Raw genomic sequence first — 22,443 nt, 5'->3', positions numbered from 1 at the left:
TGTGGTACCTGGCACCATTTTTTTTTTTTTTAATTAGCTTCTCAATCATCATCTGGAAGGAAACCATTCTGAGCAACATCATTAAAAATAGCTCTGATAAAGCATGGTCACTACTATGTATCATAAAGCAGGTCCACATATGAGTGAGTACATATCATGTTTGTCTTTTTGTGATTGGGTTACCTCGCTCAGAATGGTTTCTTCAAGTTCCATCCATTTTCCTGCAAATTTCATTTTATGATTAGATGGTGCTAGGCCTTGGGTTTGTTACCTACTCTACCAGAGAGCTCCATCTCTGGCCTCTGGGTCTCTGGACTGATGGCATTAAGGACCAGCGGATGCTTAATTCTAGAGTGGGGAGTATCGGTGTGATTGTGAATTCTATTGTGTGTGTTTGTGGGGGGGGGATAGGCATAATGTAGAGGGCTAGATGGCAATGCTGTCATAGTGTGCACTGCTGCCCCCTTGTGGAGAACACACCTTTCTGCTCCTGATTTTACAAAACCAGTGTGCTTTCTAAAGCAAATATGATTCCATATTTACTCACAGAAGTCCTGAGAGGGCCACAAACGCTAGGTATCTAACATTGTTTCTAACATAAATGTCATTTGAGAGATAATATGGAATGGAAGAAGAATAGTCCACATCTGGCCCCCATGCACACAGGCAAGCCCCTTGTCCAGACAAGACACACACACACACACACACACACACACACACACACACCAGCAAATGTTGGCTGACTTCATAATTATGGGGCTGGACCTCTGTTCCCAGCAAGGCTTTTTTCTTTCTGACTCTTACTTAACTTTACAGCCATCATGGAGTACCCAGTGTTTTTTCTCAGGAGGAAGCTGGCGGAGGTTAAATCAAAGATCTGCAAGCTTGGTTTTTGTCCAAATCACCTAGGGAAACTCAAAAACTAGCCTTGCTGTTCCGCTGCAGGCTGTGATTTCATGGATCTGGGCTGCGGCCTGGTTAGCAGTGTTCTTAAAGCTCCCAGGGTAGTGGAGACAGGCAGAGTCTGGGGCTAAAGTCTTGGAGGGTTTCCCAATGTCCTGATAGTTGCTGCCTGCTTGTGGCCTAAGGTCTTGAGTTAGGTCCTGGGGAAGTGATTTGCCTAGTCACCCCCACCCCCAGCACCCCACCAGTCTGAGCAGATTTCACATCGGGCACTATGTGGGGATTTTACTTTGGTTTGTTTTGCCTTTGTTGCTATTTTTTAAATATATAATTCTTTTTAAATTTAAATTAAAACAATCTATTTTACATACCAATCCCTCTCCCTCCTGTCCTTCCATACCTCCCACCAACCCCCATCCCACCCCCCATGGAGGGTGAGGCCTTCCATGGGGTTCATCAAGGGGACACAAATGGGAAAGGAAGAAGCCAAACTCTCACTGTTTGCAGATGATGTGATAGTCTACATAAGTGACCCAGAAAACTCTACCAGGGAACTCATACTGCTGATAAACACCTTCAGCAAAGTGGCAGGATATAAGATTAACTCAAAAAAATCAGTAGCCCTACTATATACAGATGATAAATGGACCGAGAAAGAAATCAGAGAAACATCACCCTTTACAATTGCCACAAACAACATAAAATATCTTGGGGTAACAATAACCAAACAAGTGAAAGACCTGTATGGCAAGAACTTTGAGTCTCTAAAGAAAGAAATTAAAGAAGATACCAGAAAATGGAAAGATCTCCCATGCTCTTGGATAGGTAGGATCAACATAGTAAAAATGGCAATCTTGCCAAAAGCAGTCTACAGATGCAATGCAATTCCCATCAAAATCCCAGCACAATTCTTCACAGACCTTGAAAGGACAATACTCAATTTTATATGGAAAAAAACAAAAAATCCAGGATAACAAAACAACACTGTGCAATAAAGGTTTGGTGTTTTTGAAAACAGTTTCTCCATGTAGCCCCAGCTAACCTGGAGCTCATGGCTTCTGTCTCACTCTCAGATACTAGGGTTACATGTAACATGGGTCGCCAGGACTGAATCCTGATGGTTTACCTTGTTTCACTGTTTGAGATAGGGTCTCACTGTGTAGCCCAGGCTGGCCTCCAGAGTGCTGGATTAAAGTCATCACCCTGTTTCTATCTCTATCGGTCAGGATTCTCTAGAGCCACAGAACTTATGAATGACGACAGGCTGCAGTCCAACAATGGCGAGTAGTGATGGAAAGACCAAGAATCTAGCACCATGGGGGTGGGAGGTGTGTCCCAGCTGGTCTGCTGGGATCCTGAAGAATGAATGGATGTCCTGATGACAAGGAAGACTCTAAAACACACATAGATCTTACATTCTGTTTCAAGAAAAACCTTTCATGTTTAATACATTTAAAATGCATGTCAAATGTACTTATATTCAGTAAACTAAAGATAGCTGTTGAATTGTAAATAATTGGCTCTAGTATTAGGGATAACTAAATTTTCTTTTTTTCAAAATTAATGTGTAGGGTAGGGTGTTTGTGCCAAGGAGGTCAGAGGACAACTGTGGAGTTGGTTCTCCCTCTCCACCTTTACATGGAGAGAACCCAAGTCACCAGGAATTTACAACAAGCACATTTACCCACTGGGCCACTGGGCCAGCCCACAGTTTTGATTTTTGAGACAGGGTGTTATGTGGCATAGGCTGGCCTTGAACTCCTATATTCTTTGCCTAAGCCTCCCAAGTGCTAGGCAAGGGATATCATTTTCTATTTCTGCTATCTGAATTGAAGTTTATCCTAAAAAAGCCACACCTGCCTTAAAAACTCAGCAAGGCCCATTGACTTGATTGAATTTAGCTATTATAGGGATTTGGGGTGTGATGGGGAAGTCCTTCTGTGTATGTGTTTGCCTTATTGGTTGATAAAGTACTGTTGGCCAATAGGAAAGCAAGATAATAGGTGGGACTAGGATTCTGGGAAATGTAGTAAAGTCTTGTGATCCAGGCAGGAAGTGACATAGCAGGCAGACTCAGAAATATAAGCAGGGACAAGCAGGAAGTTGTGTTCTTCGCCCTCCTCTCTCTGGAGCCACCATGCGATCCCAGGAAGACAGGACGCATTCCACCGGCGTCCTCCATAAGATAAGTCTTATAAAATATAAAGATTAGTAGTTATGGCTGATAATTAAGACTGAGTTAGCATATAGAAATCCTAGTCATTGGCCAGCAGCATTGTACCTAATATTAATCTCTGTGTGTTATTTTGGGCAACCACATGGCAACAGGGCCATTGGCAGAAAGACTTATTGTTACAGGGGTGCTGTAGGTCTAGTTATCTCAGTCTGTCTTTAGTCCCCTTTACAGCCGTATATTAGGCAGTCACCTGTGTGTCTGCTCTAACATCCTGTGACCCAGTTAAAACTTTTGGGGATGCATCAATATCACAGACCCCTAGCATCTACCAACCCAGAAGTTAGGATGTCACCAGGTGGTACCTAAAGCCTGTGACAAGGCATTGTGCACTCTGCTGCAACCCCTCCTGATGTTCCCAAGAGTGTATTTGAGAAGTGCCTTGATTCTTGACTTTCTTCTGTTCTGGAACTATAAACGCTCACAGGACTATTACCATGGCAGGACATGGTATTTGGGGTTACCTGAGTCTTTGTTCCTGCACATGGTCACTCATTTGAAACTCATTCACTTAGAGATTAGAGCTATGGTTTTGGATCCATAGCTATGTGCCTTCTCTACAAGTGTGTGTGTGTGTGTGTGTGTGTGTGTGTGTGTGTGTGTGTGTGTGTGAAGAGCCCATGTTACTTTTGTAATAAAAGTTAATACTTTAACCTCTGCTGAGTGTAAAAGTGGACACAGGGCCCTCCACTAATCTCCTGTTCTCCTCACCCTCCCACAGGCAGCAAAGTGATGCAGAACGGCCTTCTCTTCAAAGAGCTGCTGCAGACACCCAACTTCCGAATCACTGTGGTAGACGATGCTGACACTGTGGAGCTCTGTGGTGCCCTAAAGGTAAAGTCAGCCTTGGCATCCCACGCAGGGTAGGAGATGTCAGGCTAGCCCAATGCTGGCATCCACCCAGGGGAGGAGGTACTCAGGCTAGCCCAATGCTGGCATCCCACCCATGGGAGGAGGTGTCAAGCTAGCCAATGCTGGCAGTCTAATGCTGAGAGTGAGCTCTGTGTGCTGGTTGGTTGGTTCATCTGTGTGTGCGTGTGCTCAGGTGTGTATGCAGAAGTCAGGACATCACCTGGTTTGAGACATGGTCTCTCTGCCATTCACCTTTGGATACAGCAGGCCAGCTGGCCCATAGCCTTCCGGAGTTCTCCTTTCAGGCTGGGGTTACAGATGTGTCCTGCTGTGTCTGGGTGCTGGGGTGCTGGGGGTTGATTCAGTCAGGTTGTTAGGCTTGCATGACAGACGCTTTAGCCACTGAGCCACCTTCCCAGCCGTGACTGTGCTCTTGTCACAGACTCCTGTGAAAAACAGCATGCTGATTTTCTTCTTTCCTAGATGCCAGGCTCTGGCTCGTTACTTTTATTTATAAATATCAGTGAACTGTGGTTTTTTTTTTTGGATAGCTTTTAGATTACTTTTATTTGTGTGCATGTTTTGCTTTCATGAATATACGTGTACTGCATACATGCCTGGTGCCACGAGGTCAGCAGAGAGCATTGGACCTCCTAGAACTGGGGTTACAGATGGTTGTGAGTTGTCGTGGGGTGCTGGGAACTGAACACGTGCTGCAGCGGCCACTCTCACTCCTAAGCACTGAGCCATCATCTCTTTAGTCCAAAACTATGGTTTGTTTTCTGAAAACCTGTTATTTGATATTCTCTTCCTATTTGTGTGTGTTCAGTCTGAGTATGGGCTTATGTTATGCTGATGCCCACAGAAGCCAGAAGAATGTGTGGGATTCCCGGGAGCTAGAGTTCCAGGTGGCTGTGAGCCACCTGACATGGGTGCCGGGAATCAAACTCTGGTCCTTTGGAAAGACAGCCAGTGCTCTTAACCACTGAGCCCTCTCTCAGCCCCCGTTATATTTATTTTTACTTATGTGTATTTGTGTATGCCTGGGCATTTGTCTGTGTGCCACATGCATACAGTGCCCATGGAGGCCAGAAGAGGGCATTAGACGCCTTGGGACTGCAGTGTAGGAAGCTGCCGTGAGGGTGCTGGGAATGGACCCCGGGTCCTCTGCCAAAGCAGCCAGTGCTCTCAACCTTGGGTCGCTCTCCAGCTCCAGTTTCTTGTTCTCTGAGGTGATTGCCTTGGCAGCCACTAGTGTTTGGCTTCTCTAGGGTTTCACCATTCTCCTTCCTCACCCAGATGTTATCTTGAGGGGAATTTGTTTCCTCTCACTCCACTCCACTGGCTTCTCATTCTTCTTCCCATGGAAGAGTTGTCTCCTACTGACAAGAAGGGTTTTTTTTTTTTTTTCCCCAAAGAATAGCTTATCTTTGTTCCCTAAAGTGAAAAGAAATAGTTTCAATTGGCCAGTGACCATAGATTGTCAGGAGACCAAAAAATCACCACAAATTTAATTACTTGGTCAATCAGCCTCTAGCCCCAAGCGTGCAGAAGGCAGCTTGCATCTGCCAGGGAGAACTATGTCCTGTCAGCAGGGCCGGTATGAGGAGTCTGTAAAGCAGAAACAAGGAAATGGAGCAATGGAGAAACCCGACCAACAGCAGTAGGTCATTTACAGTTACTTCAAAACTGAGCCAGTTGTTTCTTGGGTCGTTTGATTTTTGAGATGGAGTTCAAGGAGCCCTGTCTGTGTTCCAACTCAATGTGTACTCGAGGGTGACCTTGAATTTCTGATCCTCCTGCCTCCACCTTCTAAGTGCCAGGATTACAGGCTTGCACACTACATCTTGTTCAAGTGGTGCTAATGACCAAACCCAGGCTTCATGCTGGCCAGGCAAACAGCCTCCCAGCTGAGCCACCCCCCTGGCCCTCTTCTTCTTTGTTGAGCACAGGGCCTTGCACAAATTCCAGGCAGGCACTTTGCCACTGAGATGCACCCCCAGCAGTTTTAGGTTTTATTTTGAAACAAGATCTAACTAAAATGTCCAGAGTGGCTTTCAACTTTTTATGTGACCCAGACTGACCTGGAACCCACTCTTTCCCCATCTTGACTGCTCCTCCACACCTAACACTTTATGTCAGTATAGACTCCTGCTTCCAGGAAAAGCTCTGGGACTAGTGACCTCCTGGCGGGTCAGTCTGACGACTTGGCACTGGGTGAAAGTGACTCCATTCTGGCCAGTCTGGTCTTGGGGGGTCTCACATAGAAGTGCTGCCCAAAGCAATGGCTTCTCATCACCTTAATTAAGAATAGGTCTTTAATCCCAGCACCCGGGAAGCAGAGGCAGGCAGATCTCTGTGAGTTCAAGACCAGCCTAGTCTACAGAGAGAGTTCCAGGACAGGCTCCAAAACTACACAGAGAAACCCTGTCTCGAAAAACCAAAGCAAAAAAAAAGGAAAATGTTCCCACACTTGTCCCTCTGTCCTGAGCGGGGAACAGGCTGAAGAAGCAGGGCTACAATGGCTCTTTCCATGATCTTTCTCCTCAGCAGTCAGAATTGGTTGACCCTGCCTCTTTGGGGGTGCAAAATGGAGGATGGGACAATGAGATGACTCTGGGTAAAACCACCTTCTGCCATGCCCAGGAACGTCAGGTCGTCCCCGTGCTGCATGCAGTGGAGAACGGACTCTTAGTTGTCCTCTGACCTCCACGCATGCCTTCTTGTTTTGTGTTTTTGAGGCAGGGTCTCTCAATGTAGCCCTGGCTGTCCTGGAACTCACTGTGTATACAAGGCTGTCCTCACAGAGATCTGTCTGCCTCTGTGCCTCCAGGGATTAAAGTTGTGTGCCACTACACAGCTTTAATAAAGGTAATCTTTTAAAAGGAGTGGGAGTGATAGGGATGTAGCTAGCTCTCTTGGTGAGATGCTTGCCAAGCATTCAGGAAGCCCTGGGTTCATTCCCCAGCCTCACATAAACCAGACATGTTGATGCTCGCCTGTAATCCTAGCACTGGGCGGGTGGGGGCAGGAGGATCGGAAGTTCTAGGTCATCCTTGGCTACATAGGGAGTTGGAAGACAGCTTCCCTTCCCCCTAGACTTCTCAGTGTAAATACCCAAATACCCAGCAGTTTAATCCAAAGCTGCTTCTGGAGTTGGAGCAGCTGGGAAGAGTGCCCGGCAATTGGCATCCAACTGCCTGTTTCCAACGAGACTTGCCAAGCTGAGCATGGAAGCCAAACCGGAAATAAAGCACCTGCCCCCACTCCTCAAGAAATCTACATCCTCTTTTCTCATCAGAATTAAAAGCACTTTTTAGAATTGACATTGTATGGTCTCAAAATACAATGCACATTTTAAAACTTCTAAGACTTCTGGGTTTCTATGTGTGGGGGACACTGTTCCAGTTATGTGCTAGCAGGGCTCTTTGCACAGTCATCACGGCATTGGCTTTGGTGGCTTTATACTGGGTGAGATTTTTATGGCTTTTAATAGTCCCCTATTAAACTAATGACCACTCAGCAGCAGGGGACATCATGAATGCCTAATTGCTCAGCATTAGCCAGAAGCTGCACAAAGCTGTTTTTAAGTGACTGGATATTTTGGGTGACCAGTGAGGAGATGATGTGGAATTCCACCCTGAACAAAGAGTGCTCGATGAGAAGATTCTAGATGGATGGTTCTAGAAAGCTTCTGCTAATGGGGGTTAGTGTGCTCCCTGAGGGGCACCTGTGTGTAGGGAGACACTGTAGCCCTGCCTCTTAGTAGCGTGAGGGCGTGGTGAGGGGAAGTCTAAGGTGACATAGGAAGGCTTCTTAAGGGACCAAGGACATGTGAACGGTCCCTTCTCCTTGCCCTTCTCCCTGCTCCCTCCTCCTCGCTCTGGCCTGGCTGCCCTGGCACGCTTTGGCCTGCACTTGGCTGGTGTATCCGAATAAAGAAACCTTGGCCCTGTTGACTGCTGACTGATCACTCCACACCTGTGAGTGGATTCATGCCTGCAGGACAAAGTGAAAGAGGGAGGTGGAGGCAGTGGGGCCCAGGGCCCCTTGTTCCTCTAACCCAGGGGCTGTCCATTATTCCTTGAGCCTCCATCAGGACCAGAGATTTAAAAACCAGGAAATAGGGACTTTCACTGTTATCCGAGTCCAGCCATGGTGCCCATGAGATTAGATTAGAATCCAGCATACGTGACCTAAGTGATCTTTCTCACCACCGTGGCCTTGTCCCCACCTCTGCCTCACAGTCCTACCTGGGTGCTGTTCCCTCCTGGTGTTCACCCCTCCCCTTTGGCAGCAGAACCAGAGCCCAGACTCAGGCAGTAGGAAACTATTTTTACTTTGGTCTGTTGGGTTATCTTGCTATTTGTCACTGGTGATACCAGCCCATGTTGCTTGGCTATGACCTTGTCACAGGACAGCTTGGGCTCTGGACACAAGACAGAATAAGAAAAATAATGGCAGAGGCCCTTGGTAGAGGTGTTGGGCTTCTTTTTGTTCCTCTAACACTCAAGAAATTGTATTAGTGTTTGAAGGTGTCAGAATCAATTTTGTATGTATCCCTGTGTGTGTGTATGTGACAGGAGTTTGTGTGCACACATGGATACATGGAGTCCTAAGGTCAGTGTCTCCTCCAAGCCTTCTTTACTTACCTTCTGAGAAGGCCCCTCACAGAGTCTGCAGCTCTCCAACCTGCCTAGACTGGCTGGCCAGTGAGCTCCAGGGGTACACTTGTTTCTAAACCCAAACTTGGGTCTCCAGGCACCTACTCACGTATCTGCTTTTGCATGGCTGCTGGTGGCTGTGTTTGCACTGCAAGCTGTTTGCCCACTGAGCCATCTCCCCAGTGCTCTCTTACAGTTTTTACATGTTCAAAAAATATCACCTAAAAAATACAAATAACAGTTTACACTGAGAAACACAGCCGTAAATACAGGTGAAGGTGAAAATTCTGCGGCTGCACCATCTAGAATATCCACAAACCACTTCCATCCATCTTTATTTACTTTTAAGACAGTCTCACTGTGTAACCTTGACTGGCCTGGAATTCACTATATAGATGAGGCTGGTCTCGGCCTTCCCAGTGCAGGGATTAAAGGCACCTGCCACCACACCCAGGGTTATTACCTTCCTTTCTCTACTCTGAAAGACTTGCCAGCCTGAGGAAAAGATTAAGTGCACATAAAACTGCAAGTAAACACTGATTATTATTTTATATCTAGGGGTATTTCTCCTGCATGTATATTTGTGCACCACACGCATGCCTAGTGTCTGCAGAAGCCAGAAGAGGGACATCTTATCCCCTGGGACTGGAGTTACAGATGTTGTAAGCTGCTTAATGGGTGCTAGGAATTGAACCTGGGTCCTCTCTAAAAGCAACCAGTGCTCTTAACCTCTGAGCCAGCTATCCAGCCTCCAGGCTTCATTTTAAAAGCAGCAAACAATATGTCAGAGTCATTGGCCTGTTTGATTTCTACAGTGCTGTGTCTTAGGTTTAGTCAGCAAAGACTACGTATTCATTTCTTCTCCTGTTGCTAGGATAAATACCCTGACAGAAGCAGCTTGAGGAAGAAAGGGCCAATGTTGGCTTAGAGTTCCAGGAGAATGGAAGCCATCATGGCAGGAAAGACAATGGCACCGGGAGCAGGAAGCTGGCTGACCATGCTGCACACACACTCAGGCAGCAAAGAACAGAAGTGGTGCCCAGGTCTACAGCCTCTAAGCACACCCCAGTGTTGTCCCCTGGCTGTGACGTTAGCTTCTGATCACAGATGGTGCCTTCTGGTACCCAGGGCTAACAGCCTGACGTGGCTAGCTCCTTTGCTGGCACCTATCAGCAGGCTAATCACGGTGTCTTAATTTTTCTTTCATTGCTGTGACAAAAAGCTGAGGGAAGCAACTGAAAGAAATGTTTATTCTGGCTCACAGACCCTGGGGATTAAGCCCTCATGGCAGCAGAGACATGGGAGGACCAAGTGACAGGAACGGGGCCCTGGCAGGTCACACTGTAACTGCAGTCAGGAGGCCAAGAAAGGGGGATACTGGTGATCACCCTTTTCTCCTTAGTCAGTGGGGGATTTCCTCCACAGAATGGGACTCCCTCCCGCCTGCGTTGGAGGGGGTCTTCCCACCTCAGCCAACCCCGTTAGCTAGCGTGATCTCTTGCCGTGTGCCTGGGGGCGCTCCTCTTGGGTGACGACTAATGTTAACCACCACAGTCTGCTTAAATGGTCTGTCAGTTTGCATGTGCCCCCCGCCCCAGTCTGTCATACCTGCCTGGCTGGCACACGTGGTTGGGTCTCATCTGTTACACAAACCAATTATATTTTGGCCAGCCTTTAATTTTCTTTCATCCAAATGTCTTGTTTGTTCTTCTGCTTACTTGACTTCAGTGTCAATGGTTGTATGGAATCATTTTTGTTGCTGTTGTTCTAGCTAGAACTGCTTAGTTTGGACTCTGAATCTGTTTCCATTATCAAAAAGACCAGGCCAGTGAGATGGCTCAGTGGGTAAAGGCAGTCGATGCGCGAGCCTAAAGACAGAACTCTCCAGAACCCACATAAAGGTGGATGGAGAGAATAGATTCCGCAAAGTTGGTCTCTGATCTCCACATGCACACCGTGACACATGCATGTCTGTCTGTATGCACACATCACACACACACAGAATGCCATGTGGCTTAATTGTGACTGTGAGCCACAATTAAGGCTTTCAGAGTCTCCGGACTCTCAGAGGCCAGGTGAGAGAGCACTCTTTGCATGGCTAAAGCAAGAGACCAGACAACCACTTGGTGGGCTGTTCAACTTCCGAAGGGGAGGATGCTGCCCTGGGTACTGTAGGCTGGTTCTACCTACATGCTGGGAGTGTTAGTATACCCTGCAGTGGCATGGACTGCCCACTGGTTTGATGTATGTACACACCTATGTATGGGATACATTCGTAAATATGGAGAGAGATCATTAGGGGAGGAGGATACCTTTAACTCTATGCCTGACGACTTTGAACTTTTTCTTTTTACTTTCTTTTTGTCTTTTGAGACAGGGTTTCTTTGTTTCAAGACAGCCTTGGCTGTTCTAGAAGTTGCTCTGTAGATTAGGCTGACCTCAAACTCACAGAGATCCACCTGCCTGTGCCTCCCAAGTGCTGGGATTAAAGGCGTGCACCACCAACGCCCAGCTTTTGTTTTCATTTTTCATTTTTCAAATTTTCTGTGTCTGGGTGCTTGCCCGCACCCTTGTCTGTGCGCCATGTGTGTGCAGTGCCAGCAGACCAGAAGGGGGCAGGATCCCTTAGAACTGAAGTTACAGATGCTTGTGAGCCACCATGAGGGTGCTGGGAACTGAACCCAGGTCCTCTGGAAGAACAGCCCCTGCTTTTAAGCACTGAGCCATCTCTCCAGCCCCCCCACCCCTGAGCTTCCTGACCTCCTGACCCCACTGGCTTCCTGACCCCCTGACCCCGCTGGGCTTGCAGGTGTGCAGCACCCTCTCCTGCTCGAGCCTCTACACTTTTGCTAGGCAAGCATTCTGTCAGCAGATCTACATCCCAGCCTGGTTTTGCAGGAGTAGAACTGAGCCTGGTCCGCCGGGTCCAGTGCACCGCTAAAGAAACCGCCCCTCCAGGTGGAGGGCTGCTTCTGAGCGCTGCTCTACCCTGGGGCCTGGGCAAGGGTTTAACACACCTGTCTTCCAAATGCCACAGTGCCTTTAGCTTCGGCTAGCTGAGGGCAGATTTGCATGAGCAAGGGGGGTAAGGATGACTTTCAGAGCTGAGCTTTCTCAAGGGACATCTGCTCAAATTCTTTTCAAACATGCTCTAGCTGGCTCCGTGTGTGTGCTCGCAAGTGTGTGTGCATGGTGTGCATGTGTGCCCGTGCATGTGTGTGTGTGGTGTGCATGTGTGTTTTAGCTTGGGGGGGTGGGGGGGTCCAGGGTCCTACTAGAAGAGAGCTGGCCTGTCCAAGGCCCTCTGGTGGGGAAGTCAGTGACTCCTGGAAGCTTTGAGGCCATCACAGTGCTGTTCGCTCGGGCCTCTTCCTTGTCTATTTTCTCTGAGTGCAGTGACTGGAAGAGCTGGACTGAGGCTGGAGGCTTGCTCATACTATCCTGCTTAGCCAGTTGACAGAGAACTCCTGCCAAATCTTTTTGGTTCAGTGGGCCAGCTCTGCTTGTGAGAAAGCCCTTGCCTGGACTCTGGGGAGGCTGGTCTGTGTCTTTTGCTCACTGGGCTTTTGGGTGTGGTCTGTCTCCTGGCAAGCTGTGGTGTATCTGGTTTCCTCATCCTTCACTGTGTGTGATGAAGGGGTTACCATGTGAGAATGTGAGGTGTAAATTTATTCCATTTTCAGTGTTTGCAATAGGCCAGCAGTCTGGCACTGCACTGCAGCCGTTGCTATGTGTGTTGTTTCTCTCCTCCCGACCTGCCCTTTGACTCCCTCTGCCTCGGGGAACCGTGGAGGCATGTCCCTATGACACTGAATTGCAAGGGTGTGAGGAAGTCTCTCCAACCTGGGAAGAAAGAGGACAAGTGTCCTACACATTGGAATCAGTGACAGGCAGGGCACATATCATGTCTGGGGTTGGGCCTCAGGGTTGAGTCCTGCTTCTTCCATCTCTCAGTCAGGGGGTAGCAGTGTAAGCCCATGCCTCAGAGTCTGGGTGTGGCCCAGCCTTCTTCAGCAAGAGCCCTTGCAGCATAACAGAGCCTGCTCTCCCCATGCATCCATAGAGAATTCCTAGGATTGATTTATCATGTCATCATCTAGAATGGGTGACATAGACACACAGTCCAAGGGACGGCAGAGAGGTTCAAAAGCCAAACATTTAGTTTGGATTCCACTGTAATCCTTAGCTCACTGACATGAGTAGGACTTTGCAAACATATCAGGGTGGCCCAGCTTAGTGCCCTGAGCATGGGTCTCACCTTGGCTTTCCTAGATTCTTTAACCACGTTCCCTGTCATAGGTAGGGCCTGACCTGCAGGCAGAGGCTCCTTGTTTAGTAAGCTAGTTCAGACGGTATCCTTTGAGGTCAAGTACATCAAGAGCTAGAAGAGTCAGATGAGCTGTGGGACCCTGGGTCGCTGGCCCACATCTCCGTCATTCACACGGGCCATCCATCAGTAGGTGGTGTGGACCAGCTCCCATAGAGTGTGACTGGCAAATCCAGGCCTTAGGTTGGTACCTCTCACCTATGGAAGAGGGCCCCATAACTGATTTGCCTGTCCACAGTAGAGCAGATGCAGTACAATGCAAAGAGTGGGTACCCCATGAATATTCATTTACATGAAACAAAAAGTTGCATGTAACCCAGTAAGCCATCTCCTAGACCAGTGGTTCTCAAGATCCCCTTAGGGTCGAACAACCCTTTCACAGGGGTGGCCTAAGACCATTGGAAAACAGATAATTTACATTACAATTCATAAAAATAGCAAAATTACAGTTATGGAGTAGCAATGAAAATTTTATGGTTGGTATCTAACACGAGGCACTGTATTAAAGGACAGCAGCCTCAGGAAGGTTGAGAACCACTGCCCTAGCGCATATCCAAGAGAACTGCCCACGTGCAGTCAGCAACAGACAAGAACCAGATGCTCACAGTGACTATTAGCTTCTGTATAATAACTCAGTTCACCCATTTTCCTGGCAGTTTGCATTGGGGCGGATTTCAGCTTGGGGACTCTTTTTAAAAAAACATGGATTCTGAGGATCAGATTCAGATCCTTGTGTTTGTTTGCAAGGAGAGTACGGTGGTGGTGGTGGTGGTGGTGGTGGTGGTGGTGGTGGTGGTGGTGACGGTGACAGTGTAGTGGGAGGTGGTGGTGTGGTGAGGTTGTGGTCGTGGCCGTGATGGTGCTTGTTTGATACAGGGTTTGTAGCTCTGACTGGACTGATAAGCTGGCCTCAAAATTGGAGGAACCCACCTGCCTCTGCTTCCCAAATTCTGGGATTACAGGAGTGAGGCACCAAGCTCAGCCCAGCACTGTTTTGATAAGAAAACAACTTAAAAGGCAAACTAGTTTGTCCAGAGAGCATGTGCCCAAGGACTGCTGTCAACAGCTCTAACTCTCCAGCTGATGCTGACCCCACCGCCCACACTGGTCCACATCCTGGCCCTTTGAGGGCTGTGTGTGCTCTGGTGTCAGCCCCTCCTCTGTGGTCTCTGCAGAACATTGTTGCTGTAGGAGCCGGCTTCTGCGATGGCCTCCGCTGTGGGGACAACACCAAGGCTGCTGTCATCCGCTTAGGACTCATGGAAATGATCGCTTTCGCCAAGATCTTTTGTAAGGGCCAGGTGTCCACGGCCACCTTCTTGGAGAGCTGTGGGGTAGCTGACCTCATCACCACCTGCTATGGAGGGCGGAACAGGAAGGTGGCAGAGGCCTTCGCCAGGACCGGAAAGGTACCTTGAACCCAACCCGCTCTGTCTGATACTGAGACCCTCTCCAGCTGAGCCCCCCAGACTTCCCATGACGGCACCTGTTCTGTCTGCCCTGGCCGTGTTCACCTGCCTGCTCTGGCCCTTATATGCCCATATATTTTCTTTCCTTTAATTTTTTAAAATTAGCATGCAAAGTAACAGGTTTTGTGATGGCATTTTGATTTTGACCCCCTCCCCCCAACTCCCTGCTCCAACTTTCCTCCTGACCCCGGCCGGAATTCTCCCCTCCGTTTTCACATCACACGTGCTCGTTTACCCTGCCCAATCCCATCAAGTCCCTCTCCCACTTCTTGGGGCTTCTTTCTAGTCTCCTGGCCTCTGCCCACACCCACTCCAACATCAACGTACAGACATAAAAACTAGAAGCTAGGAGACTGGGGAGATGGCTCTGCACACAAACATGAGGACCTCACATTGGCTCACGGGCACCCACATAAAAAGCCCGTGTAGCCATGTGAACCTGTAGTGTCAGTGCTGAGGGTGGGGGCAGAGACTGGAGGATGCCGGGCTCACAGGTCAGCAGGCCCAGGTAAGTTGGTGAGTTTCAGGGAGGAAGGTGGAAAGGGACTGAGGAAGACGCCGACATCAGCCTCTGGCCTCTACATGCATGCTCACACATGGGCATGAACACACGTACACACAAGCTCACACGCCTGCACACACGCGGTTAGAAGGCAGGATACTCCCATGAGAGAACATGCACTATGTGCCTTTCTGAGCCTGGGTGACTTCACTTAATGTGACACTTTCATATTTCCTCACGGAAAGTCCTTATCCTTTCCTTGACTAGCAGCAGGACCTCTCAGGCTCTGGAAAGGGACAATGCTCAAGGGGACCCTGTCTTTATCCTTTGCTCCTCAGACCATTGAAGAACTGGAGAAGGAGATGCTGAATGGGCAGAAGCTCCAGGGACCACAGACCTCCGCTGAGGTGTACCGCATCCTCAAGCAGAAGGGGCTACTTGACAAGTGAGTCCCCTGTTGTCCGCGTTGCTAGTTCCTCAGTCACAGAGGCTGGGTGAGGGAGCTGCTTGGCCAGTGTACGCAGGATATGACTGGATCTGTTTTCTGTGAGATGGACATCTCTAGTGGGAAATAGCTACATACACAAAACCAATTTCAACTTCATTGACAACAGCTTAATTCTATAGATAAAGCATGATATAGAAAATGCAATTTTAGTCAAATGTGCCCAAGATTTCTACATTGTGACATGATGTTGTCATCTACAAGGTTCACACTTGAAAGCCCTGCAGTTGAGTAACAACAACAACAACAAAGCAAAACAGTCTCAATGTTTTAAGTCAGTGTGTGTTACCACACCTGGGTATTTTGGTTTTCATGAAGGGATTTATAAGCATGAGCTGGGTATGGTGGTTCATGCCTGAAACTCCAGCACTGGGGAGACTGAGGCAGGAGGATTGCCACAAGTTTGAGGCTAGCTTAGGCTACAAAGGGATTTCAAAGTCAGCCTTAAGTACAAAGTAAGACCATGAATTTTAAAGTGGGGGAGTGAGCTGGGCATAGCAGTGCACCCCTTTAGCCTTGGCACTCAGCACACTGAGGCAGCAGGGTTAGGAGTCCACTTCGAGTGTTTGAGGCTAGCCTAAGAGGAGAGAAAAGTCTCTTTGGCTTACAGTTTCAAACGTCTCAGCTCATGGTCCCCTGGCCCCATTGCTTTGGTTCAGTACACCCCTGCAGGTGCAGCACACCCCTACACCCCTGCAGGTGCAGCGCACCCCTACACCCCTGCAGGTGCAGTGCTCCCCTACACCCCTGCAGGTGCAGTGCATCCCTGCAGGAGCACATGGCTGGGAGATCTTTTTGGGGTGGCCAATAGGCAAAGTCAGAAAGGTTCCCAGTGTCCCATTCAAGGAACCTGCCCCCAGTGACCTCACGTCCTCCCCTCAGGTCTTATGTGCCCAAGGTTCCAGTACCTCCCAATAGTGCTAAAGAGTAGGATCAATCGCTCAAAGCATGGAGGGCTACACTCAGGTACCAGACCACAGTGGCATGGACCATTAACCACCCCCTAATTGTAGACAGGGAGTCCTAGCTGCCCGATGACTGCTCGCCATGACAACTCAAGTATATACACTTCCCTTCACTCAGGAAGTGACACAGGATCATATTTCACACAAAACATGGAGCGGTATGGTGGCTCACAACTTTAATGCCAGCCAGCATTCAGGAAGGCAGAAGGGGATCTCTGAGTTGAGGCCAGCCTGCTCTACATAGTGAGTTTCAGGCCAGCCAGGGATACATAATGCGACCCTGTCTTAAACAAACAAACAAACCAAAGTTTCTGAAGCCAACCCCAAAGTTGTCTTCTGACCTCTGTCCACGCATGTGCGAGCGCGCACACACACACACATAAGTACCTACCTGAAGGTACATGTTGTGTGGTGTCCACCATAGGAGAATTCTCAGACACCGGTTTAGGCCAATAGGGAGTCTTTATTAGCCAGCTGGTGACTGTGTTGGGAGTTCAGGATCTCAGTGAGGCCCTGAGCCTTTCTCTAGGGTGAGTTTTTAAACACAAAAAACGTATCCTGGGTTGACACACCTCAGTTAGCCAGAATCACAACTACAGGAGCCAAAAAGCAAGGTTAGCACATTGGGGACTTTCCCAGAACTGTGGGCCTTGATGGATTAGGTCTTTGTTCTCATTTTGGCAGGTAACACAGCCTATGTGTTGGGTTTCTAGGCATGAATTGTACTTGCATCATGGCATCAGTTGTGCTACAGTCTTGGGGGGGTCTGTTACATCACGAATATGTGCCCATACACACACACACACACACACACACACACACACACACACACACACACACGTGTGCAGTCTAATGTGTCCCCCTCCTGCCCCTCCAGGTTTCCACTCTTCACAGCAGTGTACCAGATCTGCTATGAAGGCAAGCCTGTCACAGAGATGCTGTCCTGCCTGCAGAGCCACCCGGAGCACATCTGAAAGGAACTGGGCAGCCAATAGGGAACAGCCTTGCCTGTTGTGGTGTCACCCAGAAAACCAAGGCTTGGCAGTGAGATCCCTGCTGAGCTGTACTCTGACCCTGAACACATACATGTAGAGTGTGTGCATGTGCGTGCGTGCGTGCGTGCGTGCGTGCGTGCGTGCGTGCGTGTGTGTGTGTGTGTGTGTGTGTGTGTGTGTGTGTGTGTGTGTGTGTGCGTGCGCGCGCGCGCGTGTGTGTGTTCCTTTCTCATTCTGTGGGTGTGTCTCTGAACCCTAATCAGGTGTCTATTTTAATGATCACATCCGAAATCTCCCCACCAGGGCAGCTTTTGAGATTGGAACTAACTCAGCTAAATTTTATGAATTTTATGGATGTGACTCTTTTATATGAGAGTGGAGGGAGGAACTGTTTTTTCTCTGATACAGTCATCCAGCAAACTCCTTGGGCTGTGGCTTGGTCGATTAACAAGGGGGTGTTTTAATCAGCTAGTCCACTTATTTCTTCGTGATAAAGATGTGCCACATTTCTTGCCTCTTTCCTCTTGGCTAGCTGCCAGATGGGCTTTTACACAGACCCAGCAGGGGAAGGGGAAGGGGACATCCCTGCAGTGGCTGACATGTCCTTCTGGGGACAGACACTTTATCATGCTCTTTGTTGGATGGGGCTTTTCTGCACCTGTGTCTCTTCAGGCTTATGGAAAACTGAAAGAGGCCACTGTCACTTCTCACGTAAGAAGGCACAGCTGTCCCTGGTCACCCAGGGACATGGACAGGAGCCTAGTACATATTCCTCTGTCCCTCCAGGACGGAACGTGTTAGGATGTCACTGGGCCTCTTCAACCTCTAGCTAACGGTTTGTAGGAACGCTACCTGCAGCCTTCCCTGAGGCCACAGGAGGGCTTCCTGCCTTGGGGATTTGTGGGGCAAAGAGTCTTGAGGAAGGTCACTGTTGCAAGTGATGTCCCCCACCCAGCAGGGTCACTGTACTCTTTAAAAAGCGGGTCCCAGGCCTCAAGAATGGCTCCTGTGTTTCTTCTCCCGTGTGTTTCTGATGCCCACTCCAGTTTGAGAGACACTGCATTGGAGAAACTGTTGTAGCTCGGCCTTCACTGAACAGTGTTCTGTAGGAGGCATGTGTCCTGTAGTCTTGGCTATTCCAGGTGGCCCCTGGAATGGCCAGGTGAGTTTGGAAAAGTCACCTCTGCACACTTTCCTAGGTGCAGCCTGGGTGCTAGTACCTACTAAGCTAACAGGTCCCCACACTTAGACCAGACATCAGTCCAAATGTCTAGAGAAGACTGCTACAGAGTGAGGTGACCCTCACTCCCCGCAGGAAATTAGGAGAGCTAACTACCTGTGAGAGTTTGTTCTATGTAGCCTGGGCTGGCCTCGAACTTGTCAACTTCTTGCCTCTGTCTCCTGAGTAGCTGGGATTGCAGTTTTGAGGGAGCTCTCAGGTGACAGGGTGGGGTACAGAGAAGGTGATGTCAGCCTCGCTGAAACGCACACTATATGGAGTGAGTGCTTTGGAGTCTAGAGTTAGACTGTGAGTGAGTGTATCTCTATTTAAAATCACCAGCCCAAGAGGATGGACGTGTGAATGTCAGCCAGTCACGTGCTTCTAGCTTTCGGGGATTCTCCACTTCCTCTCCCTCATCCTGGGCTTGGTGTCCCCCACCCCAGTCAACACCCCGTATATAACTGAAATGATTGTAAAAATAAGTTTTTATGGGAATTTTTAAATTCTCCCGAAAGACTTTTGGAGCATTGTGGAGGCCCATACCTAAAAGTCTACGGAAGCGCACAGCTGAAGTTTTCAGTTTTCATAATGTTGTCAATCAATTTTTTTTCTTGTCTCCTGATGAATCTTTTTAAAAAACATTTGTACATAGGTAACAAAGAGTTACTTTTTAAGATATCCAAAGGGCTGCAAGCTACTGTGGTGTCTACAAAGCAGGATAGTGAGGAGCTGTTAACGCCCTGTGTCTTGTCTCCTAACTCACATCCTCACTGACACTCGCTTTCTCTCTAGGCCTTGTCCTTCTGGGTCCTTCCTTCCTTTCCCTCATGAGTGCCCCTTACTGACCTGACCTCAGCTGACTGATGTGCTTATCATGACCCACACATGATGGGGACAGGTAAATTTCTTTGTGCTCTGACAGCCAGAAGCATCGCTCTGAGTTCAGTCTTTTTGTGACCACCTGCTGATGGATGCCTCTCACGAGCTGCGGCAATAGGAGCAGAGACACCTAGATTAGATACCTAATCTGTGAATGTAAAACTAAACTATTGCCTTGCTGCTCCCCTCCCCACCACAGTTCGGGACAAATGTCTGTCTGCGAATCCAGCCTTCTGGTGTTTTAACAGCTGGCCTCGGGAGGGTGCTGTGGTGAGGGAGCACTGTCCAAACAGAATTGTTTCTCTGCCAGTTCTGCTTGGCTAGCCCCTTCCTTCCATATGTACTGTATATGTACTGTATATGTACTGTATATGTACTAATATGGACTGTAGGTGGGTGTATAATTTGAAGGCTTGGTTTAATAAACACCACCTCTCAAACCATGTACCATGGAACCTATTTTTCTTCTCTTTTCTTTCTTGTTTTTTATAAATTTTGTATTGCATTTTATGTTATGGGTGTTTCGCATTTATGTATGTATGTCTGTATGTATGTATGTATGTGCACCATGAGAGTGTTTGGTACCCTCAGGTCAGAAGAGGGCACTGGGTTCCCTGGAACTAGAAGTTACAGATGGTTGGGAGCTGCCATATGGGTGCTGGGAATCCACCCTAGGTCCTCTGGAAGAACAGCCAATACTCTTAACTGCTGAGCCATCACTTTTTGGTTTTATGAGACAGGGTTTCATATAGCTCAGGCTAGTCTGGAATTTGCTACACAGCTGAAGGTGGCTTTCCTGATCTTCCTGTCTCTGCCACCCAGGAGCTAGGATTACAGGCATGCACCACCGTGTCTGGCTCTCTTTATTTTCTTCTTGCTCCTTTCCCTCCTCCTTTTCAGTGTGTGTGTGTGTGTGTGTGTGTGTGTGAGCACAGGCACACGTGCCACAATGAGTGTAGAGCTCAGAAGCCAAAGAGTTCTTTAAGGACTGAACTCAGGTTGTCAGACTCATATAGTGAGCACTTTAATCTAGTGAGCCACCTCCAGAACCCTGTTTTCCTTCTCTTCCTTCCTCCTCCAGTTTGTCTCCTTCCTTTTGCTACAAGGTCTATATAGACCAGGCTGGCCTCAAACTCACAGAAATCTATGTGCCTCTGGCTCCCGAACACTTAAGTTATAAGCTTGGCCCTTATTTTTTTCCATCCACTTAGTTAATAGTTTTATATAGGTCAGCCCTTCCTTTAAAAATCTGAATTGTGTTGCATTTCTAAAATTTAAAGACACCTTTTAGAAGAAATACTTCAGCTGGGCATGGGTTCTTATGCCTGGAGCCCCCCCAACACAAGAGGCCAAGGAGAGTTGCCATGGGTTTGAGGTGATCAGCCTGGGGGTCAGCCTGGGGATCAGCCTAAAACCCATGTAAATTTTGGGAATCAAACTTGGGTCTCCTACCCCATCCTTCAGGACTTAATCGTACTGGGCTACGTTCTGCTTGGAACTGGACCAACACATTGGAAAACCACTGGGATATGTCAGTTAACTGATGTATTACCTAGAGTCACCAATTTGCAAGGCCTAGTGTACACACACACACTCACACCAGCCATTGCTTCACTGGATTCTAAGATGAGGAAGTGACCCCTAAGCCCTACAACAGCCTAAGAGTGTGATGGTTCATGCTGCTCATCAGCTCTCTAGGCTCTAGGCGGAGACAAATTTGGAGAGATCAGCAGATGAACACCTGTTCATCTGTTTCCAGTTCCCATGTCAGGCAGCTGACAACCACCTGTAACTCCATCTCCAGGGGGTCCATCTGCACTCATACGCACGCACACACACACACAAACACACACATACACACACACGATTAATAATAAAGTAAACCTTCAACATATACTTCTGAGTATGTCTGAGGGATTTCTAGACAGAATTAACTGGGATGGGAAGACTGACCCTGAGTGTGGGCAGCACCGTTCCCTGGGATGGGGTCCTGAACTGAATGTAAATGGAGAGTCAGCTGAGCACCAGCTGCATCTCCTGCTTCCTGCGCATGCACCTGACCAGCTGCCTGCATCTCCTGCTTCCTGCCCTTGCACCTGGCCAGCTGCCTGAAGTTCCTGCCACCATCTCCCCCACCTTGATGGGCTGAACCCCTGGGACTATAAGCTGAAATAAAACCTTTCTCCCAAAGTTGGCCTTTGTGGTGTCAACAGAAAATTAACTAATTCTGGGAGACAGTTGAAGAGAGGAGAAAGAAGTGTTGCGAGGAAAGGGAGCAGTCGGCAAGGCTTGCAATGGCCTGGTGTCCACAGGCAAGGGACAAAGGAGGGACACTGGTGAGTGTGAGGGGAGATGAGGGCTAGAATCCTCCTCCTCCTAGTTTCTGTTGACTGCTATGGCAAGGTCACAGCCAGCATCTCCCCAGAACTGGCCCGCACATCCAGCTCTCCTGCAGCAGGTGGTGGAGTCTCTTCAAGGGCCATGTCTCACCCATTTTGTTTGCACATGTCCTGACCTCCCTCCCAGATGGAGTGGATCTCTCTGAATGGAGACAAAATATGGCTCATGCTTTGAGTGTTTTTAATGCATATAATAGCTTGCTCATTTGACAGTACTGGGATTAAACCCATGACCTTGTATATTCCAGGCAAATGCTCTACCAACTGTGCTATATTCTAAGACCAAGCTAATTTTTTCTTCTAATTTTCCATTATAACAATAAACACCAGTAATTCACTAATCTATTGTTGAGATTTAAAATATCTATTGTTTTGTATTGCTACACACACACACACACACACACAGACAATCATTTCTGTGCCTGCCTCTTACATACGTGGGTGAAATCTCTCAAGTTCTAATTTACCAAAAAAAAAAAAATTAAAAACCACAGTAAAGCAGGGCAGTGGTGGCACATGCCTTTAGTC

General features: G+C 48.3%; 1 protein-coding gene across 1 annotated transcript in view; it reads left to right on the top strand.

Moving 5' to 3' along the window:
• Positions 1-19,975, top strand: part of Gpd1l (glycerol-3-phosphate dehydrogenase 1 like) — a 36,854-nt gene extending 16,879 nt beyond the window's left edge. The window contains exons 5-8 of the mRNA XM_027415311.2: positions 3,858-3,970; positions 14,155-14,388; positions 15,289-15,395; positions 17,298-19,975. Of these exons, the coding sequence (XP_027271112.1) occupies positions 3,858-3,970; positions 14,155-14,388; positions 15,289-15,395; positions 17,298-17,394 (551 nt within the window). The 3' untranslated portion in view covers positions 17,395-19,975. The remainder of the gene's footprint in view (positions 1-3,857; positions 3,971-14,154; positions 14,389-15,288; positions 15,396-17,297) is intronic.
• The last annotated feature ends 2,468 nt before the right edge of the window (positions 19,976-22,443 follow it).

This window comes from Cricetulus griseus, chromosome 4 (genome assembly GCF_003668045.3).
Source record: "Cricetulus griseus strain 17A/GY chromosome 4, alternate assembly CriGri-PICRH-1.0, whole genome shotgun sequence".
NCBI classification, from domain to species: Eukaryota; Metazoa; Chordata; class Mammalia; order Rodentia; family Cricetidae; genus Cricetulus; species Cricetulus griseus.
Note: the sequence above shows the minus strand (reverse complement) of the source record. Positions and strands in the feature narration are given on the sequence as shown.